The sequence below is a fragment of the Podarcis gaigeae genome (assembly GCF_964106915.1).
Source record: "Podarcis gaigeae genome assembly, chromosome: 13".
NCBI classification, from domain to species: Eukaryota; Metazoa; Chordata; class Lepidosauria; order Squamata; family Lacertidae; genus Podarcis; species Podarcis gaigeae.
Window position 1 is genome coordinate 4,175,637 of NC_139689.1, and position 27,181 is coordinate 4,202,817.

At 51.1% G+C, this 27,181-nt stretch overlaps 1 protein-coding gene across 2 annotated transcripts; it reads right to left on the reverse strand.

Annotated features, from left to right (window-relative positions):
• Positions 1 to 881: 881 nt before the first annotated feature.
• Positions 882 to 27,181, reverse strand: BCL6B (BCL6B transcription repressor). Of its 2 annotated transcripts, none has more exons than XM_083706824.1 (9): positions 27,046 to 27,181; positions 22,544 to 22,715; positions 19,242 to 19,463; positions 17,168 to 17,587; positions 8,605 to 8,714; positions 6,704 to 6,895; positions 4,847 to 4,977; positions 3,124 to 3,261; positions 882 to 1,314 (listed from the first exon to the last, which is right to left on the reverse strand). In XM_083706824.1, exons 2-9 carry the CDS (start codon positions 22,708 to 22,710, stop codon positions 1,183 to 1,185), a joined length of 1,512 nt encoding a protein of 503 aa, XP_083562950.1. In that variant the 5' UTR covers positions 22,711 to 22,715; positions 27,046 to 27,181; the 3' UTR covers positions 882 to 1,182. The 2 variants fall into 2 exon arrangements, with proteins under 2 accessions (XP_083562950.1, XP_083562951.1); XM_083706825.1 differs by having other exon boundaries at positions 26,992 to 27,181.

The following is a 27,181-nucleotide window of genomic DNA, read 5'->3' on the forward strand; positions in this document are numbered from 1 at the left end:
GTGTGGGGTCAGTAGCAGGGACCCCTGCTTTGCACGCAGAAGGTTCTGGGTTCGAATCTCTGGTTGCCAGGAGCAGGGAAAAGTCTGCCTGAGAGACTCTGCTGATCAAAGGAGTCAAGTTCTGGGCTGAATGTGCCCCAGAGGATTCTGGGAATCCACAGTCCCCAAAGCATCTTGGGGATCCATAGCTGTGGCCCCCCCTCCAGTGAATTATGGGAGGGAACTCTAGTTTGTACAGGGTTTGATCATTGCTAATGAGCCACGCTACAACTCCCAGCAGCCCCTAACTAATTACAACTTTGTGGTATTAAGGCCACCGTATACAGCACATCGGAAGCAGATTCTTTTCCCCAAATAATTCTGGGCACTGTAGTTTTTAACCCCTCGCGGCCTCAGCAAACTACAGTTCCCAGAATCCTTTGGGGGAAAGGGCGCGCTTTAAAGGGACGGTGCATTTATGTATAGCAGGCGTAACAGCTTTTTCTGCTCCTACTTCGCAGACTTTCTCGCCTGCCTTACTCAAGCACCGAGTTTTTGCACCGCTTCCCAGGCGGCACAAAAAGGAACATATAAACTAAGAAGGCAAGAGACTAGACGTGGCTTGGAAATTCTGCTTTTACTATCACGGCTCTGCCTGCAGAGCCGTACATCAGCTTTTGGGGTTTCTTCTCTAACCCCCAAGAGGGTAGTAGCGCCTAGTGGGTTGATATCTTGGGAGTTGGGGGCATGAACCAAGAATGTTTGCTCAGTATTTCCCCCGCCCTAATTCTGAATAATAATAATCAGCTCTCAATCTAAACATTCGAAACTCGCCAAATTATCTAAATTTCAGGGTTTGGATCTGGCAGACGTCTGAATGTTTCTTTTTTTAGATATAATTATTTGCAGGAACCTCTTTAAATCATGAAAAAATGTAGTCACCCAGAATGCATAGCTGCCAACGTTTCCCTTTTTTAAAGGGAAATTCCCTTATTCCGAATAGGATTCCTCGCAAGAAAAGTTGACGGCTATGCAAGAATGTGACGCGCGTCATTTAGGGCGTCGGATATTCTGAGATTCAGACACCCAAAGGTCCAGCTCTCAGGTGCAGGATAGGGAAGATTCCACGCAGATACCTAAGCGCAGAATTTGCTGGTCGGCAGATTTTTGGATCTGGCCAAAACCGCGCAACACACTCCCCGCTCAGCAGAGACCGGCATAAGGGCCTTCAAGGATTTTGTAGCGGATCTTCGTGTTGGTGATGGCGCCATGTTTCTGCCGCAGGTGCAGCCGCAGCTGGCTTTTGTGGCGGAAGCGGACGTTGCATTTCTCGCACTGCGGAAAACAGACAGGTGTCAAGGCGGGCGCCTACGTCCCAGAGTGCTGCAGGGCGGCTTTCCCCAACCCGGTGCCCTGCAGAGGACCTTAAGGTCCATGAATAATCATAGTTTAGAGGTCCCTAAGGAAGTCAGACTATCCTCCACCAGGGCCAGGGCCTTCTCAGTGGTGGCTCTGGCCTGGTGGAATGCTCTGTCCCATGAGACCAGGGCCCTGCAGGATTTAACTTCCTTCCGCAGGGCCTGTAAGACAGAGCTATTCCACCTGGCTTTTAATTTGAATTCAGCCTGATCTTTTATTTCCCTTCTCTTCCCTCCCCCTCCCCTTTTATGAACATCACCCGCTCTGAGACCCCATAGCTAATTCTCCCCTGGCCTCCTCGCTGGCCCAAATAGGACTAATTAAGCCAGCTAGCCCTAGTGACTATCTAATACAGTGGTACCTCAGGTTAAGTACTCAATTCATTCTGAGGGTCCGTTCTTAACCTGAAACTGTTCTTAACCTGAGGTACCACATTAGCTAATGGGGCCTCCTGCTGCCGCCGCGCCGCCGGAGCACAATTTCTGTTCTCATCCTGAAGCAAAGTTCTTAACCTGAAGCACTATTTCTGGGTTAGCGGAGTCTGTAACCTGAAGTGTCTGTAACCCGAGGTACCACTGTACTTATTAGATGGATTTCCCCCATTTTGATTTCTGAACCTTGAATTTTATTGTCATTCATGATTTTATACTGTCTTTTATGCTGCTGCTAAGTTGTACAGTCATACCTCGGGTTACAGGCGCTTTCGGGTTGTGCACTGCGCCAAACCCGGAAGTACCAGAATGGGTTACTTCTGGGTTTTGGCGCATGCGCAAAAGCACTAACTCGCCCTTTGCGCATGCGCAGAAGTGCCAAATCGCGACCCGCACGTGCGCAGATGCAGCGCTGCGGGTTGTGAACACTGTGGTTTGTGAATGTGCATGCTGCACGGATCACGTTCGCAACCTGAGCGTCCACTGTATTGTCCTGGAGGAGGGTCAAGATATTAACTGATATGCATGAAATTTCATATATAGCTATATAATCCCTAGTGTAGTAAGATAAGGCCTTTGGAGGAGACATTTAAAAATAAATAAATTATGAACCGCCCTAGTAGGGCAGTAATTGATAATTTGTCCTCCCCTCTCCATGATGGAACCTGGGGCGCACAGCCCCCCCCTTCCTACGGTCACCAAGACCCATTTCTCGTCTGCCACACCAAACACACCATGAATAATAATAATAATAATAATATTAATAATAATAATAATTTATATCCCACCCTCCCCAGCCGAAGCCGGGCTCAGAGCGGCTAACAACGGTAAAATGATAAAACATTCTAAAATCATTTCATTATAAAATTAATTCTCATCAGATTAATGGCAACCATTGGGCTAGAGTTCTGTGAGGATTGCCAAAGGAGGGGGTCAGGCTGTGCCCTGGCCAAAGGCCTGGTGGAACAGCTCTGTCTTGCAGGCCCTGCGGAAAGATGTCAAGTCCCGCAGGGCCCTAGTCTCTTGGGACAGAGCGTTCCACCAGATCGGGGCCACAGCCGAAAAGGCCCTGGCTCTGGTCGAGGCTAGCCTAACCTCCCTGTGGCCCGGGATCTCCAAGATGTTTTTGGTGGAAGACCATAAGGTCCTCCGTGGGACATTCCAGGTTTGGCGCGGTGCACAACCCGAAATCGCGCAACCCGAAGTGTCTGTAACCCAAGATATGACTGTACAACATAGCAGCAGCATAAAATACAGTATATATATATATATATAAAGCTCCTTTTCCACTCACATGATAAGGCTTCTCTCCCGTGTGGATACGGAGGTGGCTCTTCAGGGTCTGGAGGTGCCGAAATCGAGTCCCGCACGTCCCACAGGGGTAGGGCTTCTCCCCGGTGTGGATCAGGACATGGGCTCTCAAGTGAGCGACCTGGGAGAAGGAAGGAGGAATGACCGGTGGCTGGACAGCTCTGTGGTTCTACGACTGCATACCTTGAGCCTCCAGGATAGCGCAGGCTGCAGGTGTAAATTTGGTGATGGTTTTGACCTTTAAAGCCCCATGCGGCCTAGGACCCACATACCTACAGGACTGCCTCTCCTGGCACGCCCCGCGGGAAGGTCCACAAATGACAACATCTTGGAGGTCCCAGGTCACAAGGTGGTTAGATTGGTCTCAACTAGGGACAGGGCCTTTTCAGTACTGGCCCCAACTTGGTGGAACACTCTGTCCCAAGAGACCAGGGCCCTGCGGGACTTGACATCTTTTCGCAGGGCCTGCAAGACAGAGCTGTTCCTCCTGGCCTTTGGTTCAGTCTGACCCTTATGTTTCCCTCCCCTTGTGGTTTTGATCTATGGGCTACTTTTAAAATGAGGCTGCATTTTAACCTGTATTTTAAATTGGTTTATTTTTTATTTATTTTTTAATTGTAATTTTACCGGTGATAGCTGACCTGAGCCCGGCTATGGCTAGGGAGGGCGGGGTATAAATAAAATTTTGAAAAAGAAAAAAAATGAAGGAAAGCCGGGTGCGGGAAGTAACCAAATTGATCAATCAACTGAACCTGGATGGCAGAACCCGACTGCCCCTCAACCAGGGTGCAATACCAGCTGGCACCATGTGGGGAGCCCTTTGCTGGGGCAAATAGGGAGGAACCCACCATAGAGAGGTGGTTCATGGGCAGCCACTCAGATTATTATTATTATTATTATTATTATTATTATTATTATTATTAGATACCCCACCCATCTGGCTGGGTTTCCCCAGCCACTCTGGGCAGCTCCGAACAGAATATTAAAAACACAATAAAACATCAAACTTCCCTAAACAGGGCTGCCTTCAGATGTCTTCTAAAAGTCAGATAGTTGTTTATTTCCTTGACATCTGACGGAAGGGCATTCCACAGGGCAGGCGCCACCACCGAGAAGGCCCTCTGCCTGGTTCCCTGTAACTTGGCTTCTCGCAGTGAGGGAACCGCCAGGAGGCCCTCAGAGCTGGACCTCAGTGTCTGGGCTGAATGATGGGGGTGGAGACGCTCCTTCAGGTCTACTGGGACTTTGAGGCCGTTTAGGGCTTTCAAGGTCAGCACCAACACTTTGGATTGCGCTCGGAAACGTACTGGGAGCCAGTGTAGGTCTTTCAGGACCAGTGTTATGTGGTTTCGGCAGCCGCTCCCAGTCCCCAGTCTAGCTGCCGCATTGTGGATTAGTTGTAGTTTCTGGGTCACCTTCATAGGCAGTCCCACGTAAAGCACATTGCAGTAGTCCAAGTGGGAGATAACCAGAGCATGCGCCACTCTGGCAAGACAGTGCGGGCAGGGAGGGTCTCATCCTGCGTACCAGATGGAGCTGATAAACGGCTGCCCTGGACACAGAACTGACCTGTGCCTCCATGGACAGCGGTGAGTCCAGAATGACTCCCAGGCTGCGCACCTGGTCCTTCGGGGGCACAGTTGCCCCATTTAGGACCAGGGAGTCCCCCACACCTGCCAGGTATCTCTCCCCACTTTTTTGTTTACCTGCACAAAACGAGATCCGCAGGTCTCACACTTGTAGGGCTTCTCCCCGGAGTGAATACGCAGGTGAGTCTTGAGATTCGCCGGGCGGTTGAACTGGGCGCCGCAAATCCCGCAGTGGTACGGCTTCTCTCCTAAGCGTGACAGGTAGCAGTGGCACAGGTGAGGCTTCAAGGGCCGGTCACATTATTCTGAATGACCCCCTCACCCACCGGTAGGGGACTCCATCTCCCCATTCTGAATAGACTCCTCGAAGGGACCCCCAAAGGTCATCCAGCCTAACCCCTTGCAAATGCAGGAAGCTCAACGAAAGCATTCATGACAGATGGCCGTCCAACCTCTACTTAAAAACCTTCAAGGTAGGAGAGTCCACAACCTCCCGAGGGAGTCTGTTCCCCTGTCAAGCAGCTCTTGCTGTCAGAAAGTTCTTCCTAATATTTAGTCGGAATCTCCTTTCTTGAAACTTGAAGCCACGGGTTCGAGTCCTACCCTCCAGAGCAGGAGAAAGCAAGCTTGCTCCCTCCTCCATGGGACAGCCCTTCAGGTATTTGAAGATGGCTTTCATGTCTCCTCTTCTCCTGGCTAAACATACCAAGCTACTTCAACCATTCCTCATATGGCTTGGTTTCCAGACCCTTGACCATCTTCTTCACCCTCCTCAACACACCTTCCAGCTTATCAATATCCTTAAATGGTGGTGCCCCAAACTGGACTCCAGGTGGGCTCTAACCAAGGAAGAGAAGAGCGGGACTATTCCTTCCCTTGATCTGGGCACTAGACTTCTGCAGATGCAGAATAGAATACCATTAGCTTCTTTTGCTGGGTGTTCCACCAGGCCGGGGCCAGAGCTGAAAAGGCCCTGCCCCTGGTTGAGTCCAATCTAACCTCATTGGGGCTTGGGACTTCCAAAGTGTTGTTATTTACCGTATTTTTCGCCCCATAGGGCACACCGGCCCATAGGGCGCACCTAGTTTTTTTGGGGGGGGGAGAATAAATTATTATTTTTTATTTCCCCCCCAGGCGCGGGGCTGGGGCGGGGGAAGCCCGAGCTTCCCCCGACCCCAGCCCCCAGAACAGGCTGCTATCCGCAAGCCTAGGGAGCCCGGCGGGAAGTCGCGCCGGGCTCCCAAGGGTTGCGGAGAGCTGCCCGAAGCCTGGGGCGCGCTCCGCTGCGCTCCCCAGGTTTCGGGCTGCAGGCTGCTGTCCGCAAGCCTTGGGAGCCCAGCGGATAGCTTCCTGAAGCCTGCATTCACCCCATAGGATGCACACACATTTCCCCTTCATTTTTGGAGGCGAGAAAAGTGCGTCCTATAGGGCGAAAAGTAGGGTAGGTCCTCCGCGGGGCATACCAGGAAAGGCAGTCCTCTAGGTACGAGGGTCCTAGGCCGCATGTACTGCTATTAAGCCAGGTGTCCCCATCTTATATTTGTCATTCTGGTTCTTGCTGCCTAAGTGCAGAACCTGACATTGGTCTCTGTTGAAGTTTAATTTATTGTTTTGATCCATATCGATATATAGATATACAGTCATACCTTGGGCTACAGACGTTTCGGGTTGTGTTTTTTCGGGTTACGGACCGCCGAAACCTGGAAGTACTGGAACGGGTTACTTCCGGGTTTCGGCCGTCATGCATGCGCAGAAGCGCTAAAATGCACTTTGCGCATGCGCAGAAGCACCGAATCGCAACCCGCACGTGCGCAGACGCACTGCTGCAGGTTGCGAACGTGCCTCCCGCACGGATCACATTCGCGACCCGAGCGTCCACTGTATAGACATTTGAGTTTTATATGCACCGGCCCGGAGCCCGTGTGCTGGATGAAAGCCCAGTTTAGACATCGTTCAAAGTAAAGCAAAACCAACCGGTATGCAGAGATCTGTGGCTTGCTAGGTTCCCTTTGTAGCGGAAGGTTGAGTTGCAGAAATGGCATTTGTACGGCTTCTCCTCGTAGGCACTTCCTGAGTCTGGGGGGCTCCTTCTTCCTCCTCCCCCCTCTTCTTCATCTTCCTCCAGGTATCCTAAGTCGCAGGCACTGTAGTCGTAAGGGCCAGCCCCTGGGGAGTCACAAGCGTGAGGTGTTTGGGTCTGCACAAAAACACTCTCTCTGCCTCAAAATCCCTTTTTCATAGACTCATGGAATTGTAGAGTTGCAAGGGGTTAGGGTTAGGGGGTCATCTATTCAAACCTGCTGCAATTCAGGAATATCGTACGGGATTCGAACTTGGCGTTATCAGCACCATGCTCTAACCAACTGACTCATCTATTATTATTATTATTATTATTATTATTATTAGTGTTAAAAAGGTGTTGCAATATGCAACTTCGCTTAGCCAAAAATGTGAACGTTTGACCCTGTGCACTTTATGATAAATTCGCATTAAAATCCTGGTGGATTTTCACGAGACCCTTTTAGAAAAATAAATGAATGACGAACTGATGCGGAAAGATGGAGACTTATTCATTGATTAAATTTATCAGTCCCTAAAGAACAATGGCAAGAGAAGTTGATGAACTATGCAGAACTGGCAAAAATGACAGAGAGACTAAGAGAAAAATGCAACAGAGACTTTGAAAAAGATTGGGAACCATTCCTATTATATTTGCAGAAAAAAAGGAAGTCAATAGACCTGATTGCAGGATTTAAATAAACATCCACATTATCAGCATTAGAAAATGTTTAGAAGATAGTGAAATATGATGGTGTATTTACTTTTATTTTTAGGTTTTTAGGATTGATGTTATTTTATTAATAACTTTTAAGAGATAGCAAAGTGGGTGAAAATAGAAACAAACGAGGAGCGGAAGTTGGTCGAAGTCTTGGAGGGGATGGAGGGAGGAATATATAGTAAATGCTAAGAAATTGAGATGTTTGTAATGAATGAAAAAGAAAAATGAATAATTTTTTTTTTAGAAAAATAAAATAAAAACTTATCAGTCACTTTTTTTTTAACCAGAAGAACTCAGAGCAACTTACAATGTATAAATAGACAAAGGCATACGTTAGAACCAGCACAGGAGGAAAACTAATAATGATAATAATAATAATAATAATAATAATAATAATAATAATAATAATAATAATAATTTATTACTTATACCCTGCCCATCTGGCAGGGTTTCCCCAACCACTCAGGGCAGCTTCCAACAGGATATTAAAAACACGATAAAACATCAAACATTAAAAACTTCCCTAAACAGGGCTGCCTTCAGATATAATATAATAATAATAATAATTTATTATTTATACCCTGCCTATCTGGCTGGGTTTCCCCAGCCACTCTGGGCGGCTCCCAACAAAACTTTAAAATACAATAACCTATTAAACATTAAAAGCTTCCCTAAACAGGGCTGCCTTCAGATGTCTTCTAAAAGTCAGATAGTTGTTTATTTCCTTGACATCTGGTGGGAGGGCGTTCCACAGGGCGGGCGCCACCACCGAGAAGGCCCTCTGCGATCTTGCTTTGGAAAAAAGCAGGCTTGAAACATCCCACCCCCTCAAAGAGGCTGCAGATAATTTGAAGCCTGGCAGAAAAGAGATGCCTAAGGATGTCTAATGATGGCGCCAGGCGAGCCTCCCTGAGGACAGCGTTCCACAAGCGGGGAGCCACCATCAAAAAGGTCCCGTCCTCATGTTGCGGCCCTCCGCCCTCCCGAGGAGGGGGCACATGAAGACAGGCGACCATGGTGACCACAGGGTCTGGGTTCGGTTCCTACGGGGGCAGATTGGAAAAGAAAGAAACAGAAATCGCCCCTTCCTACTCACCAGAACCACAGGGGTCTCCCTGCCCCATGGACGCGTCCTCTGGAGGGTGGGAGCAAAGGAGGGGGGCTGGCTGGTTGCAGGCGGAGCAGTGGGGCTGAGAGGACGGCAGTCTGGGGAAGAGCGGAAGGAAGGAAGGGTCAGAGCCAGGCAGAAAACGTCCTTCCTATTTATAGCCAGTCTTTCATCACAGTAGAAAGAAGACAAAGGAGCGAGAAATGACACAAAACAAATGAAATAGCGTGAAAATCCCTGAAACGAGAAGTACAGTGGTACCTCGGGTTACATACTGTCAGGGGTTCAGAAGGAGAGACACAGGAGGGGGAGCAAATGGAGAGTGAGGAGGAGGAGTACGAGGGGGGCGCAGGCAGTGACAGTGGCCAGAGTTATTCCACAAGCCTCTCTAGCGAATCGGAGGACTCACAGAAGGGAGCGCCGGTGGCCAGAGCGAGGGGGGTTCCAGGGGGGAAGCCCCAGGAGGAAGGGGCCAGCGGGGAGTCCCTAAGCAGCAGTTGGAGATCAGGACCAGCGTCTCCACCAGAGCGCAGTGGGGAGGGGGAGTCCCAGGAGTCAGGACCAGTGTCCTCACCACCAGAGGGAGGAGAGGAGTCAGGTTTGGCAACGCCCACATCAGGAAGCGGGGAAACGGTCAGAAGGAAAGTCACCGGCTGGGCGCGCGCGCCAAGTTCAAATGTACAGGAGCGCGGCACAGCGGGGAGCCCGGGAAGGGAGCCAGGTCCTAAAGCCCGCTGGAGGGAGGGACAAGACTCAGGGGGCTCAGCGTCAGAGGAGTCCAGGAAGGAGGAAACCCCAGAGGGCAGAAGGACCCAGCGAAGGAAAGGACAGCGTAAGAGGTGGAGCCGGGCTAGAATCTTAAACTGGTGTGGGTGGAGCAGTGAGTCAGAGGGGACTTAGCCGGTCTAGCGTCAAGACGTGGGTCTGCGCGCCCAGAGCTTTGAAATGGAAACTAAACTTCAATAAAGACTTTTGTACATTATATCCACCGGGCGTTGGTCCTCTGTGAGCTGGGATCTAGAGGCAGACCTGACAGTAAGTCCCCTCTCTCCACACCAATTTTATCACCTCGTGACGTGCAGGAAAGCAGTGAGGGGTGAAGATTGGTACTTCGCGAGCTCACGAATACCTGAAAAATGACTACCGAAGAGAAGGTAGCAAGTTTGCAAAATGCCGTGACGCAGCTGAACGCAGAGATTTTGGCGTCCAGAAAGAAGGAACAGGAAGCAGCTGCTGCCTGCCAGGATCTGCGAACCAGGTTAGAAGTGCTGACTGCACAAGGGCTACCGGCCGCCAGACCAGAGGGGATTGGGCTGGGGAACAGAGGAGGGAGCCTTGTGTCGCATTTCGATGGGAACCTGCAGCAGTATCCTAACTTCAGAGCAGATGTAGTATATGCACTGCAACTGCTGGAGAAAGACTTTAGAAGAGAGGAAGAGAAAGTGGGATTTATAGTATCGCATTTGCGGGGAGAGGCTAAATCCTGGCTGCGCAATCTCTGGAGAGATAAGGATCCAGCCCTCCAAAATGCGGGTGCCTTCCTTAAAGTGATGGATGCGTGTTTTTTGTCTGAGATTGATGTGGATATCGCTAGGAAAGAGATTCACGGACTAAGGCAAGGCAGAGCCACTGTAAGGCAATATCATTCACGCTTTTTTGCATTGGTGAATGTAATGGGCTGGGAGAGAGAATCATCTGCCGTCAGAGACCTGTTCTGGGAGGGGCTGAACGGAGCTGTGAAAGACGAAATTGCAAGGGGAGAGAGACCCCAAACCACCAAAGACGTTGTGGAGAGGGCACTCACGATTGGGGTTAGGCTGGAAGGACGCCCTTGGGACAAGGAGGAAGTGCATTGGGGATGCACGCCAGCGAGAGGACCGCCCCCCTTTCCCAAGGAAGCGGCGTGCGCTCGATCCATGCCTCCGCTGGGAGGAGGAGAGGAGCCGATGGAGATAGGTGGTGCTAAGGCTCAGTCCACAGCCGGAGCCCTAACGCCGGGAGCAGTCAAAATGAAGCCTCCTAGAGGGAACAGGAAGTGCTACATCTGCGACAGTGCTCAGCACATGGCGAAAGAGTGTCCCCAGCGGTTTCACAAGCACACTGCAGCCGCAGCGACAGTAACAGAAGCAGTTCAGCAGAGTGAATCACAGCAGGAAAACTCCACTGTCTGGCTGGAAATGGAGTCACTGGGGGCCAGCCAGACAAGTCAGTGAAGCAATCCCCAGTAATGTTACAGCCCACAGACCCCCTCCCACCCAAACCAGTAGTGCAGCTCACCGCATCCCTTCAACTTCCCAATGGACTCACTGTGGAAATCCCCATTACCATTGACTCTGGGAGCAATGCAGATTTTATAGGCATGGAGTTCATCCAGCAACATGGCATAGCCCTTCTGCCAGCGACGGTACCTCTGAACGTCGTCACGGTGGACGGCAGGGAGCTACTGGGAGGGCAAGTGCTACAGCAGACGCCGCCAATGGTGATGCGCATTGGTAATCACCGCGAAGTCATCAGCTTCAACATCACCCGCCTGTCAGACACGCCCATAGTGTTGGGAATGAGTTGGCTGGATAGGCACAGCCCGGCATTAGCTTGGTACCAGCGGCAACTGACCTTCGGCTCCTCCTATTGCGCAGAACACTGCATCCTGGCTGACTTGGACGATGAGGAGCACGAGGATGGACCACAGCTGAACTTGGGCATGTTGCAAGCGGTACCTAACAAGTACAAAGAGTTTTTGGAGGTCTTCTGCGAGAAAGAAGCGGACAAGCTGCCTCCCCACAGACCCTACGACTGCAAGATTGACCTCCTGCCGGGGGCAACGCTCCCGACGGGGAAACTGTATTCCATGTCTGAGGATGAATTGCAGGAGCTCAGGGAGTTCATAGATCACAACTTGAAGCGGGGATTCATCCGAGAGTCCAAGGCGGTGGGGGGCAGCCCTGTATTCTTTGTAAAGAAGCGGGACACGCCCCCAAAGAGGCTTGTAGTTGATTACCGCCTCTTAAATGCGAAAACTAAGCCCTCAGCCTTCCCTATGCCCAAGATCGATGACCTGCTGGCGACGGTGAGGAAGGGTCGCATCTTTACCAAGTTGGATCTGCGCGGAGCGTACAATCTCATTCGCATGAGGGAAGGTGACGAGTGGAAAACGGCCATGTTTACGCCGCTGGGCACCTATGAATATAGAGTTATGCCTTTTGGATTACAAAATGGCTCCCACTGTTTTCAAGCATTCATGCATCATGTCTTGGCGGGTCTTCTCTACACGAAGTGCGTCTGTTTCCTGGACGACATCCTCATCTTCTCGGAGTCGCCGGAGGCTCACGAGAGAGATGTCAGGGAAGTCCTGCAGCAGCTGCGGGAGCACCGGCTTTACGCCAAGCTGGAGAAGTGCCAGTTCGACAAGACGGAGGTGGACTTCCTGGGCTACAAACTGTCCGACAAGGGACTCGCCATGGACAGTACCAAGGTACGGGCAGTGCTGGACTGGAAGAGCCCACGCAATCGAAAGGAAGTCCAGAGATTTGTCGGCTTTGCCAACTTTTATCGCAAGTTCATCAAAGGTTTCGCCATGCAGACAGCGGCCATCACTGACACCCTCAGTTCCAAGAAGAAGAAGTTCATCTGGACGGAGCAGGCAGAGCAGTCCTTTCAGAAGCTCAAGCACCTCTTCGCGTCCGAGGAACACCTGCTACACGTGAACCCCAGCAGGCCCATGAGAGTGGAGACGGACGCGTCAGACAGGGCCGTGGGGGCCGTCCTGTTGCAGCAAGACCACCAGGGGGACTGGAGGCCGTGTGCTTTCTACTCCAGGAAACTCAGCAAGTCGGAGCAGAACTACACCATCTGGGACAGGGAGTTACTGGCCATACATGCAGCCTTCAAGGCGTGGCGGCATTTCCTCGTCGGGGCCAAACACACGGTGCAGGTCCGTACAGACCATAAGAACTTGGAGTACTGGCGCACGGCGAGGTTCCTGAACCAGAGACACATCCGCTGGGCGGAGTTCTTTGCAGATTTCAACTTCAGAATAGAATACATCCCTGGAAACAACAACATCATGGCGGACGCGCTGTCCAGGAAACCGCAGTATCTCGAAGAAGAGGCGGCGGCGGCCAAGCATATTTTCGCACCAAAGGCGTGGGCATGCGCGTCAGCCACAGTGGACCTGGACGCGGTGCGCCGCGCGCTGCAGACGGACTCCTTCGCGCGAGCCAAGATGGAGGAGGTGCGTAGCGGCACGGCGAGGGACGACGACTTCCAAATACGCGACGGCCTGCTCATCCGCAAAGGAGCCCTCTACGTGCCGGGAGACAACCTCCGCGCGAGGGTCCTGCAACAGCTGCACGACGCGCCCAGCGCGGGACACTTCGGCAAGGAGAAGACGGTGGATCTAGTAGCCAGAGACTTTTGGTGGCCCAAGATGAGGGGGGATGTCGCGGAATACGTCAAGAGGTGCGACACCTGCCAAAGGGCCAAACCAGTACACCAGCCGCCGGCGGGCCTGTTGGAACCGCTACAGACACCGTTCGAACCGTGGGAGAGGGTGGCCCTGGACTTTGTCATGGATCTGCCCAGCTCGAGAGGCAAGACGGCAGTACTCGTGGTAGTAGACTTGTTCACCAAGATGGCCCACTTCATTCCTTGCGCGAAGGTGGCCACAGCCGAGCAGACCGCCAAGCTGTTTATAGACCACGTGTTCAAGGTGCACGGCCTACCACGGTCCATCCTGTCCGACAGGGGGCGCCAGTTCATATCCAACTTCTGGCAAAAGCTGATGGGTTTCCTGAACGTCAAGGTCAGCCTGGCGTCGGCGCGACACCCGCAGACTAACGGACAGGCGGAGAGAGTCAACGCCATCATGCAGCAGTACCTGAGATGCTACGCGAACCAGCAGCCCTCGACCTGGGTGGACTACCTACCGCTAGCCGAGTTTGCCTACAACAACACGAAACATGTGTCCACGGGGGTGACACCGTTTTTCGCCAACAATGGGCGGCATCCCAGAACCTTCCCGGGTTTAGAGAAAGTGAGGGAGGGGGAGCCGCAGGGAGCAGAGGCCGTGGCAGCGGAGTTGCAGGAGATCCACGAGCAGCTCAGGAGGCAGTTAGAGATGGCGAAACAGGCTTACAAAGTGCACGCAGACCGACACAGGAGGGTTGGGGAAGACATCCGGGTAGGAGACTGGGTCTGGTTAGCAGCCCAGGCAGTTCCGGCCAGATCGTTGGCCAAGAAGAAGCTCGGGCACAAGCAGCTAGGGCCTTACCAAGTAGAGGCGCAGATCAACCCAGTGGCCTTCCGGTTAACACTCCCGGAGGGGTCCAGAATGCACCCGGTCTTTCATAGATCAGTGCTCACACCCTACAAAGAGCCCCACAGGTTTCAGGCACCAGGGACAGCGCCAGACCCGCTCAGGGAAGTGCCCAAAAGGGGGGGGTCGCCGAGAAGGGAGCCACTCAACGAAGCCACAGAGATTTTAGACTCAAGGTGGGGGGAGGACGGGATTGAATATCTTCTCGCCACAGAGGACACCCCAGCCAGCGCCAACAGGTGGGTGCCGGATTACGCATTGGAGGAGCAGTTGCTCAAGGAAGAATTCCATACACTTTTCCCGCACAAGCCTATGCCGGCGGGCTTTTTCGATGATTGTCTGTTCACACCCACACTCTCGGCCAGCACTTTCCGGGGTTTCTCGTCAGCGGAGGACTCGGCTTCGGGAGGCAGCTCCCCAGAGGGCTCGCTCTCAGGTTTTGGCACGGGGGGATCTTATTGGTGGGAGGACCAACCCGAAGTGGGATGGCGCAGAGACATGCCGGAGGGACCCTGGGAAGTGGCGTCACCTCAGGCGACAGGGGGAGAAGGGGTTTTGAGTGATTTGGGGGCGGCCTCAGATTTCGAACACACCGCCCAGGAGATGGAAGCGGAGGGAATCGCAGTCGACGAGCCCATGGAGGACTTTCTGGACTTATCACGATGGCTGCACGCCTCGGGGGACGAACTGTATCCTGAACTCACCCCGACAACTCTAGAGCACCCGGAACCCGCACCTGAAGAGGGGTAGGGGGGAAGGGGGGCTTCGAGGGGGGGTGGATGTCAGGGGTTCAGAAGGAGAGACACAGGAGGGGGAGCAAATGGAGAGTGAGGAGGAGGAGTACGAGGGGGGCGCAGGCAGTGACAGTGGCCAGAGTTATTCCACAAGCCTCTCTAGCGAATCGGAGGACTCACAGAAGGGAGCGCCGGTGGCCAGAGCGAAGGGGGGTCCAGGGGGGAAGCCCCAGGAGGAAGGGGCCAGCGGGGAGTCCCTGAGCAGCAGCTGGAGATCAGGACCAGCGTCTCCACCAGAGCGCAGTGGGGAGGGGGAGTCCCAGGAGTCGGGACCAGTGTCCTCACCACCAGAGGGAGGAGAGGAGTCAGGTTTGGCAACACCCACATCAGGAAGCGGGGAAACGGTCAGAAGGAAAGTCACCGGCTGGGCGCGCGCGCCAAGTTCAAATGTACAGGAGCGCGGCACAGCGGGGAGCCCGGGAAGGGAGCCAGGTCCTAAAGCCCGCCGGAGGGAGGGACAAGACTCAGGGGGCTCAGCGTCAGAGGAGTCCAGGAAGGAGGAAACCCCAGAGGGCAGAAGGACCCAGCGAAGGAAAGAACAGCGTAAGAGGTGGAGCCGGGCTAGAATCTTAAACTGGTGTGGGTGGAGCAGTGAGTCAGAGGGGACTTAGCCGGTCTAGCGTCAAGACGTGGGTCTGCGTGCCCAGAGCTTTGAAATGGAAACTAAACTTCAATAAAGACTTTTGTACATTATATCCACCGGGCGTTGGTCCTCTGTGAGCTGGGATCTAGAGGCAGACCTGACACATACGCTTCAGGTTACAGACTTCGCTAACCCAGAAATAGTGCTTCAGGTTAACAACTTTGCTTCAGGATGAGAACAGAAATCGTGCTCCGGCGGCAGCAGGAGGCCCCATTAGCAAAAGTGGTGTTTCAGGTTAAGAACAGTTTCAGGTTAAGAACGGACCTCCGGAACGAATTAAGTACCTAACCCGAGGTACCGCTATAATCAACTAGAAATAGGTTTTTAACATCAGCAGTAACATCTATACCAAAGGAGCATTTCAGCCCTGTTCTTGGGTTTGTTTCAAAATCTAAAACCGTTTATCTTGTATTCCTTTCTTTGAATTTGTGTTATCACCTTGCCAACAAAGGTTCGTATAGTGAAAGCTCTGGTTTTCCCAGTAGTGATGTATGGAAGTGAGAGCTGGACCATCAAGAAGGCTGATCGCTGAAGAATGGATGCTTTTGAATTCTGGTGCTGGAGGAGACTCTGGAGAGTCCCATGGACGGCAAGAAGATCCAACCTCTCCATTCTTAAGGAAATCAGCCCTGAGTGCTCACTGGAAGGACAGATCCTGAAGCTGAGGCTCCAAGACTTTGGCCTCCTCAGGAGAAGAGAAGACTCCCTGGAAAAGACCCTGATGTTGGGAAAGATGGAGGGTGCAGGAGAAGGGGACGACGGAGGACGAGATGGTGGGACAGTGTTCTTGAAGCTACCAGCATGAGTTTGACCAAACTGCGGGAGGCAGTGGAAGACAGGAGGGCCTGGCGTGCTCTGGTCCAGGGGGTCACGAAGAGGTGGACACCACTAAAGGACTCAACAACAACAACATGTCTAAAACTTGCCATTTCGGTTTTCAAACCCTTTTTGTAAACTCAGGGGAGCGTTTCAGCCCTGTTCTTGCATTTGTTTAAAATCATTTAAGGTTTACGATTTCTCAATTTCCTTCTGAAGTGAATAGTCCAGTGAAACGAGATTTGTAGACGGCATCCCGTTAAGGCTTTGTTCAGTTCTAGGTTTTTCTGATTTTTTCCCTTAAACTTTTTGATTTTTGTTATTTAGTTTAATTCTATAAGATAATATTTCTAGTCGATTACTTCTGGTTTCAGGGATTTTCACAGTCTTTCATCACAGGTCTCAGAAGAGGCGTGGCAGCAGGAGGCCCCATTAGCTAAAGTGGTGCTTCAGGTTAAGAACAGTTTCAGGTTAAGTATGGACCTCTGGAACGAATTACAGTAAGTACTTAACCCGAGGTACCACTGTAATAATTTCTTATTTATACCCAGCCACTCTGGGCGCCTTCCAACAGAACACTAAAATACAATAACCTATTAAACATTTAAAGCTTCCCTAAACAGGGCTGCCTTCAGATGTCTTCTAAAAGTCTGCTAGTTGTTTATCTCTTTGACATCTGGTGGGACGATGTTCCACAGCCCGGGAGCCACCACCGAGAAGGCCCTCTGCCTGGTTCCCTGTAACTTGGCTTCTCACAGCGGCGGAACCGATTCTTAAATTTTGGAAATGTACATCCAGTTTTTTCCCCCTTTAAATTTTTGGGGGGCTACCAAGAGAGTGGGGCCCTAAGCTATAGCTTGTTTAGCTTATACTGCACCCAGCTGACCTCTGCCTGCTGACCTACCCCCCCAAGAGGAAACTACACACCATTTTCCCAACCTGCAGGCCGCAGTCCATCTGTAAAGCCCCTACTGGCTCCCTGACCTGTGAAGGCGGCTTCCGTTCCCGGGGTCTCCATCCCGGCCGGCCTGGCCGTGCGATTCGGGGGGGTCCGGCCTCCCCTCGCGCAGCATGGAGTTGAGGACGATGAAGCGATACTTCTTCCAGTGGCAGGCTTTGGGGTCCGCGCCCGGGGGGGCACAGCCGCTGGACTCGCGGGGGGAGGCCGGCTGGCCCGGAGGTGACTGGTCCCCGGCCCCCGGCGACATCACAGACCCCAATTCCTTGTCCTTCGGGCAGTAGGGAGCCGGCAGAGGGCAGCTGGAGGCCCCAGCGACGGTGGGGGGTTCTTCTTGGCCCTCCCTTGGGAAACTGGGGGCAAGGGACCCCCCGGCGTCTTCCAGGGGTCTGTGGCGGAGGAAGGTGGGTGCTGGGGGGGTCAGGAAGAAGGTCACCCGGTCGTAGCTGCGTAAGAACATCAGAACAGAAGAAAGTCAGAAGGGCTAGCGTCCCGTTCAAACCCACAGGCAGAATTTGAACACAGGACCTCTGACTCCCAGCAACTGGGATTATTCAGAAGCATTTGCCGCCCCCCGACTGAGGCGGCGGGGCTTAGCCGTTCTGGCTAGTTGCCTTCAATAGCTGGCTGCTCTGTGAATCTGCCTGGACCACCTCTTTTTAAGCCGTCCTGTGGCAGTGAGTTCCACTGGGCTGCGTGGAAAAAAACGCTTTGTCTGCCCTGACCCAGAGAAGGAGGAAGTGGGATTGGGCTTCTGAATTAAAGAAGCCTTTGTTGTCATCTTCCCAAACTTCCACGGCTGCCGTTAAGATGAGGAAGGGCCCTTCTCCGGTCTGCTTCAATAATAATAATAATAATAATAAATTTCATTTATACCCCACCCTCCCCAGCCAAGACCGGGCTCAGGGCGGCTAACACCAAATATAAAAACAATTGATTGAAATACAACTTTAAAAACAAGATTAAAATACAACATTAAAACATGAAAATGCAGCCTCATTCTAGTGGAAACTCAATCAAAAACTTTTTTGGGGATAAAAACATCAAGTCTTCACCAACTATCCAGAATGGTCCTAGCACCTGCTCAGAGCTTATTTGCTTAGGCAAGAGTACCAGATATGTTTTAAGAACGGCGGAGTGCTTATATTTTGATAAATTTCACACCCACGTTTGATTTCACTGGCCCCTCTCTGGTCCGGCAGCACTCTGCTCTCACAGCGGCCAACCAGATTCCCATGATGAGAAACCCCCAAGCAGGATTCGAACACAAGACCCCGCTCCCTTTCTGCGTTTTCCAGCAACCGGGACTCAGAAGCACTTGCTGCCTCTGATTATGGAGGCAGAGAATAGTCGTTCTGGCTAATATCCCCACCCCCAAATAGCCTTTTCGAATTGGTCCAGTCCTTTTTCAAAACCATCCAACTTGGCCGCGGTCGCTGCCTCATGTGGCAGGGTGTTCTGCAGTTCTTCTGCCTAAAAAAGTGCTTCGTTGCGCCTGCCTCGAATCTTCCAACCCATTTCTCTGTGGTTTGTTCTGGCATAGCTGTCAACTTACAGATTTGAAAATAAGGGACCAGCAGCCTCGAAAATAAGGGATCAGCAGCCAAAATAAGGGATTTTCCAAGCACAGGTATGTTCAACTTCTGAGCCCCTCTGAGCCAAAGACAGAAAACCCAGCCAGCAGCCAAACGAAGCCTCAAGCGGTGGTTCCCACAGCGCAGCAACCCGGCAAAGGGGATGCAGCAAGGAAAACCACCGTCCCCTCTCCGCTGGGAAGCGCTGAGCAAAGGCGAGTCCCCAGGCAAGGCGGCCGATTTGATTGGCCCAAGGCATGCAAGCTCCACCCCCCAGTCGTTCTCAGGCTCCTTATTGGGTGAGCAACGCAGCCAAGCAACAGAGTTGGAGCCTCCCTCCTCCCTGGCCGGCAAGGAGGGAGGGAGAGGAGCTGCTTCCTTTGAAACCCGGGAAACTTCAGGGACATCATCAATAAGGGACAGCAGCGGGACACGGCGCTGGGATAAGGGACTGTCCCGCCAAATAAGGGACGGTTGACAGCTATGTTCTCTGGGGGCACCCCTCTTGCCCTCCCTACCCGCGTACCTGTCCTGGATGAAGCGATGGCAACTCTCCACCACGTGCTCCATCTGCAGGTAAGAGGCGGCAGCCAGAACCGCGGGCACGGTGCCCGGCGTGAGGACCAGGTGGGACGTGTACATGAAGTCGAGGAGGGCCTGGAAGCCGGCGGGTTCGATGGAACTGGGCAAGGTGAGTACGCTGACCTCATGGCCCCCCTGGCCCAGGAAGATGGAGTAGAAAAACCCGCTGCGAAGGACACAGAGAAGGAGGAGAGGGGTCAGGGCAAGAGGACCGCAAGTCCCAGCATGCATTGCTCGCGCAAGCGGAGGAGAAGGGACCGCAGTTCCCAGCATGCTCTAGTTGCGGCCACGTTCTATGATGGGATGTGGGGCATTCATATAGTGCAAACCATGGTTTCCTTTGCAAGACTGTGGTTCTGGAGCACCCTGGTTAGGATTTGTGAATAATAATAATAATAATAATAATAATAATAATTATTATTATTTATACCCCGCCAATCTGGCTGGGTTTCCCCAGCTACTTTGGGCGGCTCCCACCAGCATTAATTATTATTATTATTATTTATTTATTTATTTATTTATTTATACCCGCCAATTTGGCTGGGTTTCCCCAGCTACTTTGGGTGGCTCCCACCAGCAATAATAATAATAATAATAATAATAATAATAATAATAATAATAATTTATAACCTGTCAATCTGGCTGGGTTTCCCCAGCCACTCTGGGTGGCTCCCAACAGAATAATAATACTGTGATAATAATGTGATAAAATATCAAAACGAGACCCTTGCTGTTCCCAGGACATCACAGCTCCTGGATCTTCCCACAGCACATGGCTCAGCTTTGTAATTCTAATACAAATACTTTTATATTATGCTGGAAGCCGCCCAGAGTGGCTGGGCGAACCCAGTCAGATGAGTGGCCAATAATAATAATAATAATAATAATAATAATAATAATAATTTTATCATTTGTATCCTGCCCATCTGACCGGGGACTCAGCTACACTAGTCAACTTACAACGTTATAAATGCGTTATGACTATGTGACACCACTGTAGAGTTGAAATCCGAAGTCAATGATAATTTCCATTGTGAGCTTTTTTTAATAGTGTTTTTTTGAAAAATATAGCTGAGTAGATCCAGCCTCAGTGGCCCCAGCCACTCTGGGAGGCTTCCAACAAATATCAGAACGTAACAAAGCATCAAACTTGAAAAACTTCCTAATACTAAACTTCCTAAAACTTCCTGCCTTCAGATGTCTTCTAAAAGTCGTGTAGTGACTTATCTCCTTGACATCTGGTGGGAGGGCGTTCCACAGGGAGGGCGCCACCACCGAGAAGGCCCTCTGCCGATTATTTATACTATAAATGATAACAAACTTCCTATTATTATTAATACATGGCTAGGCCCCGTAACTCAACACAGGCTTTCACAATAGCATGCTGATCTTCTGAGACCCCAAAGGCAGCGGTTTACCTTTGCCACTTTGCGTGGCTCCAGGATTCGAGACAAACTGGTCGAAAAGGTGGCTGCGAGGACACAGTGAGAGCTTTGTGGCGCTGGCGGGTGGAGATTCATCTCCAGGGCCAGATTTAGGTTTGAGGAGGCCTTAAGCTCCTGAAGGTAATGGGGCCCTTTATATGTCCAGCTGTCCTTTGTCAACAACAAATTGCCGCTGTTTTTTGTGTTGAATATAAGCTATATGGTCATTTATGGACCTCATAGGTACCTCAAGCCATTTGCCCATGTTGCTGTGCAACCAGTCCTTGCAGAATGTAGGCACCCTCTATATAGAAAGGAGCAAACCTGTGGTATTTTAGGGAGCAGGCGAGCAGGCGGGGCCCATTACTTACATCCCAGGAGCCTACACAACACAAAACACTGCTGCTATATGTAGGTTTTGTTCTATCCGTTTTTAATCTTGTATTTTGGAAATGTACATCCAGTCTTCCCCCCTTTAAATTTTTTGGGGCCTCCCAAGAGAGTGGGGCCCTAGGGCATGGGTAGGCAAACTAAGGCCCGGGGGCCGGATCCGTCCCAATCGCCTCTCGTGCGTCCTCTGAGTCTCCTCTTTTCCAGGCTAAACACACCCAACTCCTTCAACTGTCCCTCATCAGGATTGGTTTTCAGACACTTTTATAGCATAGGTAGGCAAACTAAGGTCCAGGGGCCGGATCTGGCCCAATCGCCTTCTCAATCTGGCCCGCGGATGGTCCAGGAATCAGCGTGAGTACAATGTGTGCTTTTATTTAAAACACATCTCTGGGTTATTTGTGGGGCCTGCCTGGTGTTTTTACAGGAGTAGAATGTGTGCCTTTATGTAAAATGAATCTCTGGGTTATTTGTGGGGCATAGGAATTCGTTCATTTCCCCCCCTCCAAAATATAGTCCGGCCCCCCAAAAGGTCTGAGGGTCAGTGGACCGGCCCCCTGCTGAAAAAGGTTGCTGACACCTGCCCTAAGCTATAGCTGATTTAAAAGGTACAGGGACCCCTGACCATTAGGTCCAGTCGTGACTGACTCTGGGGTTGCGGCGCTCATCTGGCTTTATTGTCCGAGGGAACCGGCGTACAGCTTCTTGGTCATGTCCCCAGCATGACTAAGCTGCTTCTGGCGAACCAGAGCAGCACACGGAAACGCCGTTTACCTTCCCGCCAGAGTGGTACCTATTTATCTACTTGCACTTTGTGCTTTCGAACTTCTAGGTTGGCAGGAGCAACGGGAGTTCACCCCGTTGCGGGGATTCGAACCGCCGACCTTCTGATTAGCAAGCCCTAGGCTCTGTGGTTTAACCCACAGCGCCACCCGCGTCCCTAATTACTGTGGAATAGGGTGTCCCTATTTTCATTGGATAAATGTTGGAGGGTATGCAACCACACAGCTGGCTAATGTCCCATCTCTCCAGATGAGCGTTAAGCTCAAGGTCTCAAATCTGGCACAGAACCAAGCGCTCCTCAGCTGGATTGGATTTGATATCCCGCTTTATCACTACCCGAAGGAGTCTCAAAGCGGCTAACAATCTCCTTTCCCTTCCTGCCCCACAGCAAACACTCTGTGAGGTGAGTGGGGCTGAGAGACTTCAGAGAAGTGTGACTGGCCGAAGCTCACCCAGCAGCTGCAGGTGGAGGAGCAGAGACGCGAACCCGGTTCCCCAGATTACGAGTCCACCGCTCTTAACCACTACACCACACTGGCTGCCCGCTCCTGGGGCTCCCTCTTGCACTTTTACAAGGTGCCGCTGCCCTCCTGTGGACCTCTTTGGCCACGCGTGGCACAAACACACACAGGTAGGGTGGGACGCTCACCTGCAGGCAGTGAGGACAGCTTTGTGGGCTTGCAAGGGGCAGCCCCCCACTCGCAAGGTGACGTCCGTGAGGAAGTGGCGTTTCCGAAGCTCATTCAGGTTCATCAGGACGTCGCCGGAGTGGCGCGTGAACTCGCGCACATCGCTCTGGTCGCGTGGCCCGGCCATCGCGCCTGCGGGAGCAGGAAGAGTCTTAGAATCGCGGAGACCGCCAAAGGTCATCTAGCCCAACCCGCCGTTGCAGAACTCGAACCCGCAACCCTGAGATTAAGAGCCTCCCACTCTGCTGGGCAATAGATATAGGACATAATATTATAGAGGGAAGTCAGTTAACACACAAGGGACTCAAACCAGTTTAGAGGAATAGGAAGAATGCAGTGGTAAAAGGGGAAAAAGAAAGAGAGAATATGAAGGTAATGTGTTGCTATGAATTTTGTGTCTAGAATATTTGAACGATGGTTTGTACTCCTTAAATAATATTGTGAACTTGACAGGTATTTTTTTTTCTTTTTCCTTTCCTTTTTATATTTTCTTTTATGTATCGTTTTCTTTTTGGTACATGTGGGTGTAAGGATTAATTTGTTTTCTTTTTTTGTAATTTTTTTAATGCAGTAAAGATGATCTATAAAAGGAAAAGAAAGAAAGAAACTAAATTAAAAGCATATACAGTTGCACCAAAAGCAGGAAAACCTCAAAGATCACACACACACACACACACACAGAGAGAGAAATCCACACACACACACACAAAATATATAGATTTGAATCTCTGGGAAAAACTTTGGAAGAGTGATTTGAAATTCACAGCATGTTATTCATTGAAGGACAACTACCTGAAAATGATTTATAGATGGTATTTAACTCTGAGTAGACTTGCTAAAATGTTTAAGTCCGAATCGGGTAAGTGCTGAGGATGTAATGAGGTTACGTTTTATCACATGTGGTGGACTTGTAAAAGGGTAAAAGAGTATTGGGAAATGATATATAATGAATTGAACAAAAATGTTTAAAAGTACCTTTCAAAAAACAACAACACAGAGTCCTCTTTGCTGGGGATAATTCAGAGGGTGTCAAAAAAGACTATTTATGTATGCCATTACTGCGGCCTGTGTTTTGTTAGCCCCAAAATGGAAAACGAGCGAGGTCCCAAGAATGGCAACTTAAACTGATGGAATACACACAACTTGCAGATTTAACATACAGAAAAAGAAGAACATACATTTAGAGAAGATTGGCAAACGTTGACTGAATACATGGGTGAAAATTGTGTTCCTTTAAAAACACGCTGGTAGCGTTAAGATAAATCCAGCAGTGTAAATAATAAGTTTTGATGGATGTAACAATGGTTTGGTTCATGTAAAACATGCAGGGATGTTTGGTATGCAAAATGAAACACGGAAGGAGAAGAAAGGAAGTCTTTGATTTAAGGTTGTTTAAATGGATATTTTGAAATGTAAATTAGAAAATTAGAGAGAGAGAGAGAGAGAGAGAGAGAGAGAGAGAGAGGGGGGGAATGAGCCTCACACTCTGTCGACTGAGCTGCCATGAGCTCGGGTGTCCTGGAGTCATATAGAGAACTCGAGAGAGGGGTACCCCAGCGGCCATCTAGTCCACCCCCCCAATGCAAGGATCACAGCTGAAGAATCCCTGACAGATGGCCACCTGAGCTCTGTTTAGAATCATCCATCAAAGGGGAGTCCACTGCACACAGAACAGCCTTCTCATGCCAGGGACTTAGCTCAGAGCTGGAGGCCAGAACCCAGGAGTCCTGGCCGCCTGCCGCCTCTTTGATCCTCCCGCCATTCATTTATTGAAGAACGCAGAAGTCCTGGCGCCCTGCCTTTTGCGGCCGCTTGCAGCTACAAGAAGTCACGGAGAACCCCTCCCAGGAGTCCCTAGTTCCCACGATCCCTTGCACCAAATCTGGAGAACCTAGTTCCCACGATCCAAAGTTCCCTGCATCAAATTTGTTGCATTTATTTAATGCATTTATATCCTGCTTTCTTCCCGAGTCGGGATTCATAGAATCATAGAATCACAGAGTTGGAAGAGACCACAAGGGCCATCGAGTCCAACCCCCTGCCAAGCAGGAAACACCATCAGAGCACTCCTGACATATGGTTGTCAAGCCTCTGCTTAAAGACCTCCAAAGAAGGAGACTCCACCACACTCCTTGGCAGCAAATTCCACTGTCAAACAGCTCTTACTGTCAGGAAGTTCTTCCTAATGTTTAGGTGGAATCTTCTTTCTTGTAGTTTGGATCCATTGCTCCGTGTCCGCTTCTCTGGAGCAGCAGGAAACAACCTTTCTCCCTCCTCTATCTGACATCCTTTTATATATTTGAACATGGCTATCATATCACCCCTTAACCTCCTCTTCTCCAGGCTAAACATGCCCAGCTCCCTTAGCCATTCCTCATAAGGCATCGTTTCCAGGCCTTTGACCATTTTGCTTGCCCTCCTCTGGACACGTTCCAGTTTGTCCGTGTCCTTCTTGAGGCACCTTCAAATATTCAAGGCACCTTCAAATATTTTGATGGATCAACCGATTGCATTTACATCTCGCCTTTTTCTCCAGTTTGCACAAAGGGGTGCGCATGGTTCTTTACCCCCCCTCCTCATTTAACCCCCACGACAACCCTGCGAGGCACGTGAATCGGAGAGCCAGTGACAGGGAGCTTAACAGCCGAGTGGGGATTCGAACTCAGGTCTCTCCCGCGTCCCGGTCCTGTGCATACATTCGAAGCACATTTCCATCTCCTCCAGAGAATCTCGGGCGCTGTAGTTGATTAAAGGGTGCTGGGAATTGTAGCTCTGCAAAAGGCTTCAACTTTAGTTCCCAGGATTCTTAAACCTCAACGGGATTTCAGATTTGCCCACGCACTGTGCGTTCAAAGCCCCTTAAGAGTCCTGGAAACTGTAGCTCTCCAAAGCTCCTTGGAATCATCGCGCCCCGAGGGGGGAACTACAGTTCCCAGGATTTTGATTTGATTTTTTGAAATAATAATAATAATTTATTATTTATACTCTGCCCATCTGGCTGAGTTTCCCCAGCCACTCTGGGCGGCTCCCAATTGAGTGTTAAAAACAATACAGTATTAAATATTAAAAACTTCCCTAAACAGGGCTGCCTTCAGATGTGTTTTGAAGATAGGATAGCTACTTACTTCCTTCACATCTGGTGGGAGGGCGTTCCACAGGGCGGGCGCCACCACGGAGAAGGCCCTCTGTCTGGTTCCCTGTCACCTCGCAATGAGGGAACCGCCAGAAGGCCCTCGGAGCTGGACCTCATTGTCCGGGCTGAACGATGGAGGTGGAGATGCTCCTTCAGGTATACTGGACCGAGGCCGTTTAGGGCTTTCAAGGTCAGCACCAACACTTTGAATTGTGCTCGGAAACGTACTGGGAGCCAATGCAGATCTCTCAGGACCGGTGTTATGTTGTCCCGGCGGCCACTCACAGTCACCAGTCTAGCTGCCGCATTCTGGATTAATTGCAGTTTCCGGGTCACCTTCAAAGGTAGCCCCACGTAGAGCACATGGCAGTAGTCCAAGCGGGAGATAACTAGAGCATGCGCCACTCTGGAGAGACAGTCTGTGGGCAGGGAGGGTCTCATCCTACGTACCAGGTGGAGCTGGTAGACAGCCGCCCTGGACACAGAATTGACCTGCGCCTCCATGGACAGTGGTGAGTCCAGAATTACTCCCAGGCTGCGCACCTGGTCCTTCAGGGGCACAGTTGCCCCATTCAGGACCAGGGAATCCTCCACACCCACCCGCCTCCTGTCCCCCAAAAACAGTACTTCTGTCTCGTCAGGATTCAACCTCAATCTCTTAGCCGCCATCCATCCTCCAACCGCCTCCAGGCACTCACACATTTTCATTTGATGTTACAAATATAATCATTTTCATTTGATGTTACAAATATAATCATTTTCATTTGATGTTACAAATATAATCATTTTCATTTGATGTTACAAATATAATCATTTTCATTTGATGTTACAAATACTTTAAAAAAAAAAAATTAACGGAGTGCCCTTTACCTGCACGATGCTGTGGAGATGCCGTTCTGAGCCTTTGGGGGAGAAAAGCGCAAGGCGAGCGCATGAGACCATGGAAACCGAGACCGCCGCCTCTCCCCCACCAAACCACCCCGGGGGTCCCGTTTCCTCCCAGCCCGCTGCTAAGAACCTAAGAAGACCCTGGACTCATCTAGTCCCCCCCCACACACCTTCTTTTCACGGTGGACCAAGCTGGTACCCACGATGGAGAAACACGCAACTGGGACCAGCGCGCATGAGAAACTCTAGCATCCAGACGCATTTACTGCCTCCGACAGGGGACGGCGCAGATCATAGCCCTCTTGGCTAGTGGTAGTAGCCACGGGTAGCCTCTCCTTCACACCTTGAACCCCGTTTGTCCCCCCCCCCAGGAAAAAAACAACCCACCTGCCCTTCACCCCTTTTGCGCGTCCTTGGGAACGCCTGGCTTTGAGCGCTTACCGCCCTGTCCCGCAGGGTCTGTCTTGGAGCCGCCTGCAAGGTGCTGTCCCTGCCCGCTTCAGGTGGGGAGGGGGCCAGAGATCCAGCTGAACCCCCTTTCACCCCCCCTGAAGCCGCGGCGCCCCGAGAACCAGCC

What these genes read in the sequence shown, in the direction of transcription:
- BCL6B (XM_083706824.1), bottom strand. Translation starts at nt 22,710, where the DNA reads ATGGCCGGGCCACGCGACCAGAGCGATGTGCGCGAGTTCACGCGCCAC. An exon ending in GCGGATCTCGTTTTGTGCAG is followed by an intron (nt 3,262 to 4,846) that starts GTAAACAAAAAA and finishes TCCTTCTCCCAG; the next exon opens with GTCGCTCACTTGAGAGCCCA. An exon ending in CGGGAGAGAAGCCTTATCAT is followed by an intron (nt 1,315 to 3,123) that starts GTGAGTGGAAAA and finishes TGTTTTCCGCAG; the next exon opens with TGCGAGAAATGCAACGTCCG.